The 18,901-nt window shown below is 39.3% G+C and overlaps 2 protein-coding genes across 3 annotated transcripts in view; one reads left to right on the forward strand and one right to left on the reverse strand.

Moving 5' to 3' along the window:
- Positions 1–2,571, forward strand: part of LOC131779031 (low-density lipoprotein receptor-related protein 6) — a 46,051-nt gene extending 43,480 nt beyond the window's left edge. The window contains exons 32-33 of the mRNA XM_066171082.1: positions 51–182; positions 420–2,571. Coding sequence (XP_066027179.1) covers positions 51–182; positions 420–1,294 — 1,007 coding nt within the window. The 3' untranslated portion in view covers positions 1,295–2,571. The remainder of the gene's footprint in view (positions 1–50; positions 183–419) is intronic.
- A 2,401-nt stretch (positions 2,572–4,972) lies between these two features.
- On the reverse strand, positions 4,973–14,491 carry LOC131779030 (low-density lipoprotein receptor-related protein 6). Of its 2 annotated transcripts, none has more exons than XM_059095548.2 (9): positions 14,405–14,491; positions 13,495–13,912; positions 11,137–11,546; positions 10,595–10,723; positions 8,757–8,957; positions 8,202–8,397; positions 7,126–7,517; positions 6,471–6,593; positions 4,973–5,705 (listed from the first exon to the last, which is right to left on the reverse strand). In XM_059095548.2, coding segments are annotated over exons 1-9 (1,926 nt in total). In that variant the 5' UTR covers positions 14,460–14,491; the 3' UTR covers positions 4,973–5,703. The 2 variants fall into 2 exon arrangements, with proteins under 2 accessions (XP_058951531.1, XP_058951532.1); XM_059095549.2 differs by lacking the exon at positions 14,405–14,491 and adding an exon at positions 14,015–14,195.
- Between the last annotated feature and the right edge of the window lie 4,410 nt (positions 14,492–18,901).

An 18,901-nucleotide genomic window follows, 5' to 3' on the forward strand; every position in this document is an offset into this window, starting at 1 on the left:
TTGAATTGGGTGATTCTGAGCTTGAACCTTTTCTTTTATTTCCTTTTTAGCACGGAAATGCTCAAAGCTTGAGTTTGGATGCCATGATGACGACTGTTCGTGTATCGCTTCGGACTGGGAATGCGATGGAACAGTAGACTGTCCTAATAATAGAGATGAAATGGATTGCGATGTTACTCCAGGTAAATATTGCGATTTATACTTATTATATGGTGTAGTGGTAAAGCTCACGAAAAACTTCTTTCCTTGTCTGAATCTTTGAGACACGTCCTTTTTACTGTTTTCAAGCGACGATCTAAGCTGAGTCGGACAAGCGTGCTAACCATTTATTTAACTGCGCGTTCTGCTTTTATTGTGTTTTTAGCGCTTCGTATTCATAGATGATGATGGATCATGTTTTTTTTCTGCTTTTAATCTAGTGAATGGCACAGACAAGGTACCTAATCCTCTGCACCATTCAAATCTCAGTGGTAAAATGGTGGCAGTCATTGTGGCGTCAATCATCGTGGGTGTCATTTTCCTCACCGTCGCTGTACTCATCTGTCGCAGGCTTAAGCACGGCCCAGACTGTGACGTAACTCACGATATTGGATTAGTCGTGACTCCAGTTCTCCATCCCAGGCCTTCCTCGTCAGCATCGTCATCATCGTCGACGTCATCTCGGCATGACATGTTTGTGACAGCACCTTTACGAAAAGGTCCCGGATCAGCGGGCTCATCGCATAAGCGCTCGAAATCAAACGGAACGGCGCCGAGCTTAAGCAACCGTTCAAGCGCCTCACAGACAGCCTACGACCGGAACAATTTAACTGGAGCTTCGTGCTCGTCAACCGCGTCAACAGTTGTCACAGCATACTTCCATGAGCCCCTGAACCCGCCGCCGTCGCCGGTTACGGAACGTTCTCAGTACACCTCGCGATCACGTCCATATTGTGAGTCCCTGTTACCGCCGTCTTCATGCACGTCACACAGATGTCATCGGCCGAGAATGCCTCCACCCCCGACGCCTGTCTCCACTGACGCGGAGTCGGTTGGGAGTCGGCATCAATGTCGCAGAGTTCACCGTTGTAGGCACAAACGTTACGCGGCGTCGTCCTGCACGGAGGCAGCGTATGATTCGGATTTATTCGCACCGCCTCCGACGCCAAACACGAACTATCTTTCAGAAGCGACACATTTTTCGGATCAGGAGGGTCCACCTCCTTCTCCTGCTTTAACTGAAAGACACTTTTTTGCGCATCCGTATCCTCCTCCACCCTCTCCAGTGACTGATGCGCCGTCAGTGATTTTGTAACGCAGTTGTTGAGGAAAGGGTTCTATCGCGTGTTCCCCTGTCACGCAATCGTCAGGGTTTCAAATGTGGTACTGGACAGATATCACTTCTTAGATCAAGAAACCGGACGCTATTCTATCGTCTTGGGTGACCGTGGTCGTTACTATAGACACGATTACCATGCGCGATTTTAACGCGATGAAGAAAAATTCACATTTTCGTCAAGATTATCCACATGACCCTAATGACATCTTAATTTCCGTGGAAAGGAAATAAAATGACTTTTTCTGGTGGTTCAGAAGAAATGTGAAAGCAGGTATATACTGGCGACCCATTGTACACTGCAATGCACAAGGCGATTTCTGGAAAATGGCAGTTCATTTTCAAATATCCCGAGGTTTAAAGTCTGCGAATGTTTTGTACTCCTTTGAATTTTTGCTTTTGTCTTTGCTAAGTTCCCATATTTCGTTTCCATATTTTGTGCCAACTTGAAGTTCAGAATTAGTAGAAAATTTTCCTCGGAGGGTCGTCTTTCCGAGTAAGTCGGCGATTCACGAATAGTTCCTTGTGAATTGATGGTCATTGGTGAATCATTCATCTTAATTGAAAAATTATAGATGGCGGACCAGTAAGCATTATTGGCGAGCATCGACAAATTATTTCTAGAACACTAGAGACCATTATTTTCATTGGCAAGTCACCAATGGCCTTTTGTGGACAACTAATGGCCAATGGTGAACCACCAATGGCCAATGGTTGACCATCACTGGTCATTGAATCATTTATCGTTTTTAAGAGTGGGTACACACTACTGAGACATTTTTCTTCGTATGACAGGATTGATTTTTTGAAAAACCTTTGCCCGTGCGACAAAATTCTGCTCCCGGAACAAGTCGTCTAAATTCATACTCGTATGAACTTGTAAGGTGATGACATGGGTTGCAGCGACTTGGTTCGGAAGCAGTGCCCATAATGTGGTTTGTCGCGTAGACCCTGCCGCGTCGATTTGGCGCCTGTTAGGTCCTGGAAATTAAGAGTACCATCGATGAATTATCAGTTGCAATTGGCGACTCTCCTATCATTAATAAGGTCATTTGCGCCATTCTGCGCTATCAAGTAGAAACATTAACACGGCTTTTAACAGTTTCAAACGGTGTCAAAATTATTTATTGTAAATACTGTACATAATTTGTAAATGGTGCTTTACATTTAACCTAGAGTATCTATTGTCAGGCAGTTTTGCTGGTGACTTTTAAATTTTCCTAGATTAATATATTTTTAATAAAGATGTTTGTATACATGGCTGTGTATGGCTGTGTACTTTCCCTTCGCATGTTCCTCCGCAGGGTTGAGAGAGGGGGGGAATCGCCGCTTATTTCTTAGTTGCTTGCAGCCCTGTTGCACTAATGTTTTAGCACAACAGTGGCGTTTTAAAACAATCGAAACCCCCAGGTCAAATATAAGATACGGTGTGTAAATTTTAAGAGAAAGTTTTCCCTTCAAAAAAGCGAGAAGGATTTTTCGCCTGCTTTGGGTAACGGATGAAATGTTTTCCGTTAAAAATACGCTGGATAATTTGAAGACAAAGCAATCAACGGCAGCAGAAACGTTTGACTTCCCTTCTGGGCATGCGCGTTGGATAAAGTGACGTCAACTTTACAGAAAGTCCTATTCTGGGTCCTGTCGAGTGTGGACGTAAAGTCCAAACATGGAAATGAAACTGCATGTTTAAAATCATTCTGGGTTAACTTGGATCAAGGTCTTCGAATCAGTAAGACTTGAGGTATACATTCCTAGGCTAGCGCTGAAATTCAGTGACGGCCTCTTTGTATTTTACTTGGACTATGTCAATCGACCCAAACGTTTTTAGGTCTGCACGTGGGAAAAGAGCTGGTCAGCGGTAATTCTAGGTCTTAATGTAGGCAGGTCATGTATGGGCAATTATTATGTCCTCGGTCTTAACTCTTCACCCTCACATCATTATGCCTATTCTCCATCCTGTTCTCTATGCATTCACTTTAGTGCTGACTTGGAGAATTTGTTTAACAATCGATAGCTTCTTTAGTTGGTGATCATTCCTTTATTCTCGTGACCTTAATGTGTGATCCAGTTTGATTTCATAAACACTGACATCGTTCCAAAATATGTATCCATCTTGGTAGCACAGCAATAGCATCCAAAAGACCAATAACTACAATAGTTTCATTTTGGTTCTTTTGATTCGGTCATATTATTCTGATGTCTTTCCGGTTTACATATAATATCTTCGGAGAAGTGACTGTGAAAAGTAAAGAATACTTCAAATAACTGCTGAGTAGGTCAGTCATGAAAGAGGATACCTTTTTAATTCCTCGTATGGCTCTGCTCATGGATTCCAAAACTGTTCCTTCCTAAAGAACGGAGCGATCAAGAGCCTTTCATCCCTGGACTAAGATGAAAGGACACGCTTAGTTAACGACTAAAAAAGTACTCAGCTGATTTGCACTTCGAATTCGCTCAGTGTTTTCCGCAGTCACGAAATATTTTATGTGTAATACCCGATTGATGTCACTTCGTCAGTACTTCTGCAGTTTTATTCACCAAGCATGTAAGATACATCGCTAGTAACTCACCAGAAAGAGGAATACAGAGTGATAGAATAGCGATCAGTAAGCGAAGCAATAACTTCATCGTTCTTCCCTAGCAGATGTGCGAGACTGACAGACAAACAGTCCTGTCAGGATTTGGGAAAAGACACTCTCAAGGAATTCCCTTTAAGAGTGACGTTTATGCCAGCATCTTTGCAAATAGTTAACGGATGGCAGAATTTTACAGCACGTGCCGACACTTCGGTTCATTTTGCGTAAGAATCGCCGCCTTTCAGCAAAGTAAACATTTGGGTCAGCCCTCATACCAACAAGCCTCTCTCTTTACCTGAGGGATATTACTCCAAGAAGATTGTAAAAGTTTCTTTTTCATCCGTTAACGATAACGAAAGTGAATTATGGAGAGTTATACATTGTTTTACGATTATAAGAATAAATGTGCCGTAGTGAATACAATTTGTATTCATAAGCGTGATGGAATTAGCGATCGGGAAGAAGTGTGTATACGATTGTTATGCGGTTAACAAGATTTTGTGCTAAATTTATTTTGAGGATCTAAACAGCTTTGAGACAAATCATAAACCATGTGCGTTGGCAAAGCCAAACCTTTCTTCTCAGATCTCAGATGTAACCTGCGATCAGACCCTTATCATTTGTGCTGTAGGAGACCTGTTTCTCCGCCTGCGAGAAGATATGAGACGAGTCGGGAAGAGATTTGCTGGGGGTCTGGAACTAATAATGAGGATAAGACTCTTAGCCAGGAATGTAAGACCCTCAAAACAGGCCCCCTCCTGAAATTTGTTAGGAATCAACGAGCCGATTTTACGATGGGCCAGAGGTGGTAACCTTACGCTTTTAGAAGCTAGGAGGCGCGTGGACGGAGAAGGAGTGGGGCGAGAGAAAAGATTCAGAAAGAGCAAGGAATCTAACTATTAACCGGCTCAGGAGTAGTATAACACTAGTTTGGATGGAATATCAGAAAATCTACAGAATCAAATATATGGGTATTTTTTTTAAAGAGGGTTGCATCATCGCCACTCACGGGAAGTTAAAAAACTGTTTGGCATATCCATTCTGCCAGCAGCATTCAAGCATATAACATTTGCTTAAAACTAAAGTTTAAACTATCTCTTTCTTTTTTTATTTCTGACTGCTTTCTGGCGCATCGTGTGAATTGCGCCATATAAAATATACCGTCACTTACAATTTAGTTAAGCAATTTTACTTATTGACAATTTCTCTTCTTTACTCATCAGAACGTCATTGTTCAAAAGAGTTGTTTTAGGGAATAAGTACCTAAACTTATCCATTGACTATCCCAAAAGAAAATTCTTAACCCTTTCATTCCCAAGATCTCAACTGAAATTCTCCTTACTGTCTGCCATACAATTCTCATAATGTTAGTTCGGAGAATTTGGTATAGGTTAAACTAATAATCCACTAACTCATATTTTTCTTTATTCTCATCACTTGTCTGCTCGATGTTGCACTGATATTGTAAGGAGAAATTCTGTCATGGTCCCTTATGGAAGTTTAAGGAATAAGTGAAAATTGTCATCGGAAAAAAAATATAATAACTGCGATAAGGTGTTTAAAAGTTGTGAAAGCCTCTTAACACGACCAAGTATCACTCAGATATCAATGCTTTGGTATTACATATGCATATCCGCTAAATTACGTACCTCTAATATTTCACTTTTATTTGAATGTGTAACCTAGTTTTTATAGGTGAGACTATACGAATTAGTTCTACATTTATCTGGCAGTATATATTTTAAATGGTTCTTTCGTCTTCTTATCTTTTATCGTTTGTTCTCCAACATCATTGTCAAGCAGTCAATTAACTCCTGCAATTTTAAAAATTTGCGTAAGATGAAATGTCACTTAATTTCCCATAGTATAAATAAAAAAAATAGCGGGTTAATGTTCGCGGAAACGACGTTACTACGGAAGAACCGCCATGAGAAACCGGTTCGAAGAAATCCCACTTCGCTACCGCGCCTAGTTTGGTAACCTCTACTACAATACTCGGTACCACTCTCCCTCATTTAAGCCATAAGGTGAGGGTTAAAATGGGATCCGGAATGGCCCAAAAAATTTTTATGCCCAAGAACATAAGGCGAAATGCATAAAGAAACGATTGAAATAAACTTTTGTTACGAACTCTCGCTATTACGGAATTGCGGACACTTTCATGCCCCTAGCGCGACATTTCACTTGTTTTTTCTCTTGCTATGGCGGACACTTAAAATACATCGTCCAAAATCCTGACTCACATCATATAGAGTGACATTACGATAAAGGAAAATGAAGAGACCATTATTCAATTGGGTGTGAACATGAGAATTTCTTGCTTGCCTTTTCAGGTTCGTGAGGCCACGTCAGAAACTTTGTTTGCGTAGTTACATATCATAAAAAAACCTAATATATATTTCATCTCGCAACCTGCTATAGCGGACTCGCGCTGTTACCGACACTAAGTCTCCCCACGAGGGTGTCCGCAATAACGGGAGTCGACTGTATTATCACTTTGGAATTCATAACGAAAATATGAAATGAAAAATTAAGACAACTAGAGAGTCTAAACAATAATGAAGAAATAAAGTACTTACAAATACAATTCTTTTTGTCAACAAGTAGTTTCATTCCCGTTGGACATTCACATTTAACTCCTGATGGTCCGAACAAACATAAATCACTACAGCCCCCATTATTTCTCTGGCAAGGATTAACACCTAATAAAAAGTTGAGAACATTCTTTAATCAAGAGTTCCTAAATGCATAAGAGCGATTTCCTGTAGGGTTCCATTACCAGCGTCATGCTGGGCATAGAACCATGCAAGGTGTTTTTATAGTCATGTGGACTCATTTCCACCGATGTTGTTTGGGTGCGGCACACCTGGTTTCCGTGGGCTTCGAGCCTAAATTTAGTGCGGGGGTATCCCACCGGGCATCGTATTCCTAAGAATTTGCTGTTCAGTGAATCTGAGGGTACGGACGAAGTCCAAGCGATCTTGTGCATTACCGCACCCCAAAAAACGCAGGTCAATGAAAGACAGCCCTGAAGAGGAAATTAAAAAAAAGGGGGGGGGGAGATCGTTCAAAGAGATTGGTGAAGTAGGGAGAGATATAACTTCCTTCGCCAGGTGAAAGTTAGATATTGAGCGTGAACGTAGACGTCTGTCTTAACTTCAATCTAATTCAATGGTTCACATTTGGATAGAAGGAACAAACAACAACAACAGTAACAACAAAGACCACCTTTACCATAACGGAAGTGAAGGTCGACTGCCTTGAGTCCCATTAGACTGGTTACACCTTTTCTGATAACTCTTCTGCCTCTGCCGTTTCGTTTATTCACACTTTCAATTGATCTTTTTTGCCAATCTGTCCAGTAAAGACGATTATGGAGAATTGTCAGACCAAAAACGTGTGGTACATCTGTATCCACGATAACTTTACGGTTTTTCCCATTTAAGTTCATGACCTCTATCTTGTCTAACTTAGCGTCTGCCCAGTAGATTTTACCCCGACGGTAATCAATGGTGATACCATTGGGCCAACCTATAGATGAGTTCACCAAAGTAATGCGATGACTCCCATCCAGTCCTGCGCGTTCAATCTTTGGCTTCTTTCCCCAGTCTGTCCAGAAGATGTATCTGGTAGAATTAAGAAAATTTGAGGAACATTACACAATGTTAAAAGTTTCTATTTGTATCAACTTGCATCTTGGACTTTTCCAAAATGAAATTTATATTTATTTTGGAAGTCATGTGTACTCATAGCAGGTTACTTTATACTGTACTTATCATCTAAATCATTAATATATTTAAAAATTCCTTTCCTCCCCATTAGCCAAGAGCCCGACGAGAGACCTGCAAATATTGCTGCCGAAGTTAATGATGGTATGGTCATGCGCAATGCCTTTAAACCATGTTCCTACTCATGCGTAGTTGTTCTCGCAATCTTTGGCGAAAATAGCAGATCACCAGGAGTTACAATAATTTTTTTCAATTCGCAGCGGCCTATAGCGTGATAGGGGGCTGTGCCCATAACGGGGGACATAAGGCGAAACACAAACACGAGAGCCTCAACAGGCTCAACAGACAGCGGTAGACCGCCGGTAACCTGTTTTCATTGAAACCACTGGGAGACTGAGCAGCTAAGCTGTCAGAGGGCGATTATCGAAAATAATTATGATAAAGAAATACGGCAATCGAATAACAAAAAAATCATTGAGTTGGTTTTTCAGAGAATTCCGTGATTTGGAACTAATTCATCGGGTCGCTACCGGAAAATTCGATATTTTGCTAAACCTCGTCCAGTATTTATTAAAAAAGTACCCATGAGCTGGATCCAATGCTAATGCTCTTGGCTCGTCAAGATTGTCATCGATGAGAACTTTCCTAGCTGACCCATTCAGTCTGCTGACTTCAATTCTATCATTTCCTGTGTCTGACCAGTACAAATTCCGCGCCACCCAGTCGACTGCAACATCTTGGGGATATTCAAGTTTACTTGATACTATTACTTCAACATCTAATCCAAGAAAAACAATGTAAATTAATTACGGGACCTTCAAAAGCAACAAATATTTTAAAAGAGCACAAGCTGCTCGCTAAGTGCTTTCAAAACATAGGTTGAATTTGTGAACAACGTCTACACCTAGAGTGTAGTGATAGAATCTTTCAAGGTGGTTTAACACGCTTACGGGCTCTCATTTTCCCTATGTTCAGTTTTGATGCTCTCTTCCAAAGTTAATATAAAATTAGGAATAAACTATATCAATGTATTATTGTTACTTTAACCTTAGGGCAGCTCTCTGTGTTGTCGAGATAACTCAGAATTACATCAAAGTTTCTGAAACACACGAAGAATAATCAATGAGAATTACGTACCTTTCCCATCCATTCTGCATCTCTTTATTTCAAGCGCTTCATTATCACTCCAATAAACAAATTTGTCCACTGGATCGAAATCAATGGCCGTAGCTTGTCTCACACCGGAAACTGGCAAAAGTACATCATGTAGATCATGCGTGTCGAGTGATATACGGCGCAAGTCCACTTTTCTTGCCACCAATAGGAAATTAGCAGGACCTATCGTGAAAATGACAGCTTCATTGGTTCGCATAAGCAAATATTTTGCATAGTTTGTCGTCGCATGACAACGAGACATTTATCTTGTGACATTAGAGATTAACGCGAAAGTACTACCGTGCTATCATAAGTGCTGCCATCTGAGTGGCAACGTAAATTATGTCTTGATGGTAGCTGAAAATAGAGTTCGTGGAAAAATGGTACGCTGTTGTAAACAGGAGAACAATAGCACGGACCTTTATCATTGTGGAGCTGAGTACCAAACGACTAGCTAGTAAATTTATGATAAAACAATTAGATCATTTGCTCTCGATTTCTTTATGCGCAAGTTCATGAGAGCTTTGCTTCACCTTCATCAACTATCACGCGATAGAAATCTGGAGATCATAATCCAATTGATAATTATATCACGGTCAGGAAAAAGAGCATCCAAATTGCATGTTTGGGAGGATTTGATTACACTTTTGGCACAACCCTGCAAGAATAATGCGGGTTTGAATAAGTAAACCCTATAACCCCCAATATCCGATCAGTAACCCTTCCTTCGGGCTGTCATTCATTTCCTTGTAAATTTGACTGAAGTATTTGTTGTAATATTAAGAGAACAACACTCTCAAGCTGATAAGCTTCTCAGTTCTCAGAACTCCTTTACGTATTTATCAGTCCTTGTAATTACAGGGTTGACGGATTTGTAAGGTTTGGCTTAATGTCGCCCACGGTTTGAAGATTTTTACAAAAGTGATTAACGACAAATAGGGACTTAAAGGAAATCACAACGGGCGGCAACGAGGACGTAGCCAAACAAAATATCTCAAGAGCAGCACGTGCGTTTTAAACTTAATAAATTTCATAGCATTTCCGTACAGAACAGAATCGTAAAATCACCAACTTCTACTTCCGCTTAGAGAGGTAACCTCGGCAGCAATTTAGTCATGTTTTCGATCGAAATCAACACTACATTCGCATGTTCTGCCGAAGGGAAAATGTCGCATCGTCAAAAACGGTAGACGCATCTGGCTACTGACGAGATTTTATATTAAAGAAAAACGTTCGTTTTTTCGGCAACGTTTTCCCACATGTCATAAATCTTAAACTCCCTAATACCGTGGAAAGCACACTGACGTCGATTCTACCAGTTTAGAGGAACAGGTTGTGGATCACATCTTTCGTCCATGTAACAAGCTGGCTCTGTTTGGTTGCGTGCCAGGATTTGGTCCACTTTTTCAGTTTACACTACTCAAGGAAAGTAAGAAGATCTCTTCTGACGTACAAACCTAACGAATTCGCAATTTAATTTTCATGTGCTGTAACGCGTTCACTCTACGTTACCAAACAGGAGCAAAGACAGAAAGATTTGGGTAAAAACTTAGCACTTCCTGTGAAAATAAAACTCGTATCCGGATTAGAACAAATCTAATCATCCTTCTTTCCTCAACAATATATTAAAGCTCGCCATTTCTTGGCGGTTCAGAAAAATCCTCAGCTTTTTCTAAAAGAGTTCTGTAATTAAGTATGACGGCAATCAGAGCCTTCACAGCAATTTTGAATTATCTAAAATTTGTCTCGAAACCTGTTAAGCAGAAAGAGCTATCAGCATCATCAGTACAAGATAGTTTCTCATGTTACATCCAACTCACCTTTCGTACAAGTTTTACCATTTGGCAACAGTTTCACTCCAGTTGGGCATGCGCAGGAATGACCTCGAGCATTCAACAAACACAAATGACTGCATCCTCCATTGTCGGGGGAGTTGCAAGGATTTTGACCTAAAGTATGAATCAAAAGAATGCTAAGGATGCGGACTCTCGAATGCGTCAAGATGATATTTAATTTTGAATTCAGCATCATAAGCTTTTCATAGGGCCATCGTCGGAGGCAAGGTTCTTTATTGGGGAATATCACTTGGGGAATATCACCGAATCTTCCGATGTTTTATCTTTGGAATATTGAGTCATGTAATGGATTTAGGACAATCGCACGCAAGCAAAAATTTTTGATGGATTATATAACTCGCGATCTCCCTCTTCTTCTTTTAGGAGCCGAAAAAAATTGTATCACATTGGGGAGAAACACAAAATAACAACTTCGAAGATAGATATTTATTAAAGAGATAATGATGAACAAAGATTGAATGTTGATTGCTTAGGGTGAGGAAGATTGATGCAGATAGGTGTGTTACCTGGCTTTTGCCTCTGTCTTTGTGGCTCGTATGTACGAATATCCATGGGCGAATAGCTAGTGGTCCAGATTTCTCGACATTCGAGAGAGCTCTTGTTCGTACAGTGTATCCCTTTAGTTGTCCAATCTGTCCAGAAAATTTTGTTCTCGTACAGTGTCATAGCAAATGGATGAGCCAGTGTGCATTGGGTTGAAGACTTGAACATGTTCTTACGTTTTGTACCATCATAGTTGGCAGCCGCTATGTGAAACAACTTTGCATCCACCCAGTATATTTTCTCAGCTTTGTAGTCTATTGCTAACCCATTTGGCCAATGAACGTCTTTTTCAATGATGACTCGACGATTGGAGCCGTCCATTTCAGCTCGCTCTATTTTGGGGTTCTCTCCCCAGTCTGTCCAAAACATATACCTAGCCGTAAAAAAAAATTAATAATAATAATGGCGTTCATTTAAAATAGTTACTATTTATCAAACTGAAAGTTTGTTCAAAACCCCAAAAGACAAAAAATAATGGAGCAAGGGCTAGGAAAGAAACATAAAAAATTAGACAATGTAAAAAATGATGAAGAGAAACCATGCAAAAAAGAAAAAACACGCATAAAGAAATGTGTGACTAAAACAACAGAAAAAAAATAAAGCCTCTGTTAGACGCCTGGCATGCTGGGGTATGAAAGAATGTCTAATAAACCTATGCTAATTATCTTCCAGTAGGTCTTTCCGATGATTCCAAGGACTTAATAGGTCAACAAACGTAGTTGCATAATAATTTCAAGTTTTCGATAAATTGTCTTTTCGTATCTTGATGGAATTTGATTTACCACCTTTGTAAACTTCGGATATTGTGGTTTTTGAGTTACACACCCTTTTTTCGATACAGATCTCACAATTGCCAAATCATCCCCGGCGACCATGTAGGTTCTGTTTTGCATCCAAGTTACTGACACTTGTAATCGCTGGCAATTGCTATTTCAAATCTCAACAGGTCAAGTGGGGTGGCCAATCTGTTTTAACAGCTTACCAGAAAGCCAGAAGAACTCTTAAATAATAGGATGAGTGCTAAGAGGGTTAGCTGAAAGCTTTTACAATCAAGCATATCTTGACTGTTGCCAGCACTGTATTTTTTTTTTGGGCTACTTTAAAATTAAAATTGACTCATTGATAGACTACATGAGCATGAAATTCAGGAAATTCCTTCCAAACTCATAATTAATGAAAAGTATTTAAAATAACGTTAAGATTTTGTGGCTGCATGAAAAGCATTTCACTTAAATGTGGAGAAATGTTTGCGAGAAAAGTCTCGCTAAGAGCAAAAAAAGTTTGGGCGCATAAGTTGCTCACAATTCTATAGCACGTACATGTATTTCTACTCCTTACGTGATCGACGAATTTAAAAAAACAAGATAATTAGGAAAATTTCATGTCAGATTTTAGGGCAATGGAAATTAGGATATTTTCCGTAGGTCACGTTTTACAGCAGATTATCCCAGTTCTTTCTAGATGTCGTGCCCCTTTTCTTTTGTGCGTGGCTGGAGTTTGCCAATGGCACGGAAAATGGATAAAGATTTCTCCACGAAACCAGTTTAGGACTACTGTTGACAAGTTCTACCCATGTTACTAACACCCTAAGCCTATTCCTCTTTAAATGGATTCTACCTTAGACCGCAGTTATGACAACTGAATAGATGCCTTTCCAGAGAAAGTTAGCTACAAGCTTTCGTGACTTTGTTCACAAAACCCAACGTTTGGATACAACGTTCAGCGGAATTGAATATGGTTTAGAATGCGTTTTTGTCAACCAACTGCTCCATACGTGATGTTATGAGTGCTTGTTTTCTCAGTATAAAAGTAAAAAATCAAAGGGATACAAAAATCAAACTTAGATTATGTTATCATTGTGCATTATCATTGCCAGATATATGCATGATATCCACATGATCCTGAAGTTTAATTGGCTTGTTGCTTGTGTGTCTCCAATCGACGCGTGACGATCCACCCATGTTAAGAGGGTTGAGGATTGATTTAGGAAATTATTCGCTAAAACTATTTTTGAGTTGGCAAGATTCATATAGTTCATCGTGCTTTTGCCAATTTTGGACATTTATCAAAAGCGTAAAATGCCTTTGATGTTGTTATCGTCTCTTTCAGATGACATCAGTTTGCCAATAAGGATAAACTGAGATAAATCTTGATCGATAGACTTCTTCAAAGAGAAAGATTCTTGAAAGTTTGTGTCCAATAGTGTTTGTTCCGACTAATGTAGTTCGTTCGTTGTGTTTCAAATTTAGTTTCATTGAGTTATTTGTTGGAAAATTAATTGTTAGAACGGCATTTTAATGAGGAAACCAGGTTTTACGTACCCTTTTAATGGATCCACGGCAATAGCCCTGGGGAAATCCAAGTCTTTCCAAAAAAGAACTTTGCGATCTGATCCATTGAAATTTGCAACTTCGATTCTGTTCGTTTCCCAGTCAGAATCGCTACAATCGGTCCAATACAACTTTTTTCCTACCCAATCTACGGCTAAACCCTCAGGCTTCTTTAACCCAAACGAAATGACATCTTCGATTTCCCCACTCTTCTCTTGTGAAATACGAACGCGTTCGATTTTCTGCTGACCAACGTCGGCCCAAAATACCAATCCTTCCGTATAGTCAAAGTCCAACGCAATAGCATCCTCAAGGGTGTCTACGATCGTAGTTTCCTTTTGGTCACTTTGATTTGTTGAAATAATCCTTATGTCATGTCGGTTGGCGTACAAGAGCTTCACGGAGTGGGCTGTTTGGGAAAATTAGGAAAAAAGTTTGGAGTAAAAAAAGAATTAATTCAAAAGAAAGAAACGCATCCAAAACCAATCCACGAGAAAAATTAGAGAATTACCTTGGAGCATCACTGTTCGAGGTCTCCACCTTATAGTATAGCTCTTAATTACATACCGAAGAAAGGTGTACTCAGAAAACGAAGTTACATGTATCAAAAATGTAGCCAGGTTGTCTCTTTAATGATGGTTTTCCGTACCGAAACGATAGCTTCACTTGGCCGTTAACGACGGGACATACTTTGTTATTCCAATGAAAAATGCACTTCTTTTTATTTTGTTCCGGAAATGTGAGGTTTTCATTATTTCTCTAAAGAGTTTTATCCACAAAAGGGTGCTAGCCAGCTTTGTTCGAAAATTTCCAGTATGTCTTAAACCCTGATTAAGATCAGGTTTTGCCGAAAATATGTGAAGGAGCTTTTTGGTAAACTAACACTGCAATTTCCACTCACCGTAAGGGGTGATGCTCAAAGCAAGCAGAGCGGCTACGAGGGTTAGCACTTCCATGATTTGTTAATGAGTTCAGATCAACGACAGCGCAAAACACGAATTTTATTGCTAGAAATCGGATTTATTTAAACACATGATTACGTACGTACCTATTGTAAGCTTTTCCGTTTTAGATTGGCAACCATCCCAATTCCAAGGGCACAAATTCCTGTTGAGAGATTATACAGGAAAATTAAGTATGGGAAAATATTCCTCGAAAGCCACAATTACCCAAAGCTGTGATCATGAACGACACTTTCTTCAGAAGAGGCTCACACTCTAAGAGAAAGCTTTAATGAGATTTAGCTTTTTTTTCTGCCTTTGTTTGTATGAGTTAATCATATATTAACCTTCTTTGGAATGTAAATGAAAAAGCATTTCAACAGGAAATCCTTTGTAACCTTTGCCTCGCAATGAAATAACTTTCACATTATCCTTTCTCACTTTCTACTACCAGGTGACAGAAAGCACGACAGCTTTTTATGAAGATTGCGGTTGTCTTATCTGCGGAGAAAAAATACCTTGTTATCAAAACACACTCGCCTAGCAGAGCAGATACAAAAACTTTTCGAAAGACTAAAACATACAAGTTATTAACTCAAGGTTAAAATACGCTGCAAGCTCGCTCTGATGTACAAGTTCTTTTCAACGTCCTACATACCGTGAAAGTAGAGAGGGGCAGTTTTGTTTCGTGCAATATTTCACGACCTAAAGCTTTCAGTCCACTTTTAATAACGGCCTCGCCAAATTATCACCTGCAAATATTTTTCAGGTTTGAGGTAGAAAAAAAAGAAAGGAAGCTAAAACTAGACAATTCACGGCCATAAATAGACCGAAAGAGCCAAAATTAAACTTTGCATAACTCTACCTAATTAACCTTGGTATCTAGGCTTTCCACTTGTTATGATTTAAGATGAATTACTTTGACCTTACAAAGGAGTCAAAAAATGTAAAACTTTCCTCGTTGTAATACCCCAAGATTTGCTTTTTAACATTGTTCCTTCTCGTCTCTCCATTTTCCATCCTCAATTGCCAGGTGGCACTAGATTTGTAGCGCTGCTTGTCAGTCGGATAAATGTAGAGCCTATTGTACTGAGAAAAAAAGGTTCCTTCTTGCAAACAGAGAAGGCGTTTATTTTGAGCCTGCTTCTCTCTCAAGCCGTACTTCCGTCAGTCTCGAGAAGCATAGGCTAATTAGCACATTTTTTTGGTGCAAAAGAGATAAAAACTCATACAAATAACTTTTATCAGTTATATAAATAGCTAGATAAAGACATGAGAACTTTAAATACTCCAAACATAACAATACATTTTATCTCTCTGTAGAAACTCTATTGCACTATAACAGCTTCAACCCATGGTGTTATCAGCTTTCTTAATGCATGCTAAAGAGTATCTTCCGTTCAGTACTAATGAGTTTAGCTTTTCGGTACTTACGAAAGAATTCCTTGCTCGACAGTATTGTTTACATTAAAACCTGTTTGGCGTCAGCCGTCCACCACGCGCCTTTTCTAGCTTTTTCTCCACGATTATAGTAACGTCTCCAACCTTTAACATGGTTCATCCCTGGTCAAAGTTATGATTTATGGTTTCGTTTACCTCGCCAAAATCATAAGTATTTGAAATAGTACCTGTCACTTTAATTAGTTATTCCAGTTATCCTAGCAGCCAGGGATGATATGGATGCCGAGACCTTTGGGGGGGTTTTAAAGTTGCACTGGTGATCAAAAACAAATAGACATGTAATTGAATTTTAAATTATTTTTTCTCATTTCTCCTACCACTGTATAATCTTATAGGAATTTGTTATGATAATCTTTGACTTGGTTATCCTAATTACCTATGCCACGAAAATAGAGAGGAATTCTAATACACACAATTGTACCTCGTAGACGATCTTTTGAAAGCTGCACTGCCAATATCAATTATCAACTGAGTTAAAAATGTTTTCTCTTATCTCACTTACCACGGTATATCCGTAAGCATTTATAATCAAATCGTTTCGTTATACTGGACACCTCGGTCACCATTCTACAGAGGAATACTAATGCCTCTCAGTGGACGGTTTTTCTTTTTTTTCAACTTACATTACCACTATTCATCAACTAGATATTTAAGGTGTAAAATTCCTCTCTCTTGCTTTATTTACCGTCCTATAATCTCAAGTTTTTATAATAAAAACCCTTTATACATTTATACTTGTTATCCAGACTTGATCGTGAAGAAATGTCCTAATACTTCAAGGCGGTTTCATTCATGCTGCGCTGATTATTAATTAGAGTTGTAATAAAATTTAAAACTCTCCCCTCTTATTTCTCTCAGCACGATATAATCTTGGGAATTTTAGTCTCCAGTGATAACACTTTGCCTTCTTAGGTATCCAGCTGTACGTGCCACAACCTTTAAGAGAGAGCTAAGTACCTTTCGCACCGTACCTCGTTGGTTACTAAGTGGATTTGCGATTATACCAATTTTAAGATTCTTTGCTCATATTTCTCTTACCAATCTTTAATCACAAGAATTTGCATGAGTTGATGATCGTTTTCATAAGTATCCCAATGATCCCCACTGCAATCCTAAAGAGAGATTAAAAGTTCTTCTAGAGTGCACTATTTAACCAACCAATTTGAAACATAATGAAGTTTAAAATTGTTTTTTTCAAATTTTCCTTACCACGTAAAGATCATAAGTATTTGAAATGATAATCTTTTACTCAGTCCTTGGTTATACCACTCTTATTTCTATCGCTATAAACCTCTACACTGCATTGTCATTTGACAGGAGAAGCGTTTGGCGTAGTTACGCTGCGCCATCATCATCGGATTATCATAGATTTGTGGTAGATTTTCCACTTCTTTTGCGTTATCATGACGATTAAAAAAAAAAAGCAAGATGTACCACCTTATTGGCTCCCCCCCCCACCAGTGGCTAATTGATTTCCAAGGCTTTCATGCGAAAGGAGTTGAGTTGATGATCGTTTACTTAAGTATCCTAAGGATCCACGCCATGGTCCCAAAGAGGGATGAGAGGTTCTTCTTAGAAGCGCTAGTTACCAAAATAATAAGAAATATAATCGAGTTTAAAATTATTTTTCTTTATTTCTCTGGCCACTAATGGTCATAAAATAGCAGCAAGTCAGAGGGAACTTTAGCAAAACGAGACGGCGACAGCAACGAGGACGCAGCAAAACAAAAGAAGATCGGATAACGCTATCCACAGGATAAATCTTTATCCGGCGGATAACGCTATAAGTTTTGTTATTACTTATCCGCTAGATAGCGATTTATCCGTTGGATAGTGTAATCCGCTCTTTGTATAACTGGGCCCTGAACAATAGCTTAGCACGTGCGTTTTAAAACTGTGTACATTTCGTGGTCGTCCCTGCAAATGAGCAACTTAAAATCAAAACAATTTGCGTGGTCCGAGAACGAAAACCCCCACGGCAAAATAGTGAAGTTCCACCTGGAACATACGTTATGCTGAAGTTTTGATGCTGTAGGGGACGGTATTCACATCCAGCCATTCGCGAAGTACAACCTAAAAATATGAATTGAATGAACGTCTTCCTAAGTGTTGGCTTACAACATTTTCCGAAGAAAAGGGAAATACATGCAATCAGAAGTCGTTACCTTACATCCGGCGATGCGCGCGCTTACTTTTTCATTCATCGATTTAAATCCACGGTCTATCAACGCAAATGAAGTCGGTGTACTATTCAGCATTCCGTCAAGGAGACAAATGCATTTTCGAGAAAAAAATTGTTCTCGAAAGCGTAAATTTATTTCGGTGTAGCGGTGTCACAACTTATTAAGAGAAATTTTGTCCGATTCTCAGGGCAAAACTCCGTCAGTGCATACAGAAAAGACAGAAGTCTCCCTCAAACCACTGGCCCAAGTATGTAAGGTCTCTTGGTGAATGAAAATGTAAACGCTACGGAATACAGTCCCTGAATATTTTTTCAAACGTCACACTTATTTTTGCGAGTTGGCGTCAGCATTTTTACTTAACGAAAAATATTAAATTTTTAAGAAAAAGTCGTTAAAGGAATTTTTGAAGAAGGATTCACCATTTGAACCTCATCGTTGGAAACAAGTTTGCCTGTTAAGTTTTGTCATCATTAAGCCTATTTTCTGTGGATATCATTAAAACCTTTGCTGTAGTTCCCAAGGTTAACATCTTCCCATATCAATCGACGAAAAATTACGTTGTTGACACTGACGGTTTTCCTCTAAGAAAAAGTCGCAATCCTTGAAAGAAATTCTGTGTTCTTACCTTTTCGCAAAATCCGTAATCAGCCCATGATTTTACGGGAGCTTAATACCCTGCGTTGATCTCACTCAGCAAATCAGAGCGCGCGTTATATCGGCCACAAACCTAAGCCATATGATAAATATATAATTTACGCTCCGTAACAGATATAAGAATTTCGCTCCACACCGAGAGCTTTGGAAGACGTTTAT

Source organism: Pocillopora verrucosa, chromosome 8 (genome assembly GCF_036669915.1).
Source record: "Pocillopora verrucosa isolate sample1 chromosome 8, ASM3666991v2, whole genome shotgun sequence".
Lineage (NCBI taxonomy): Eukaryota > Metazoa > Cnidaria > Anthozoa > Scleractinia > Pocilloporidae > Pocillopora > Pocillopora verrucosa.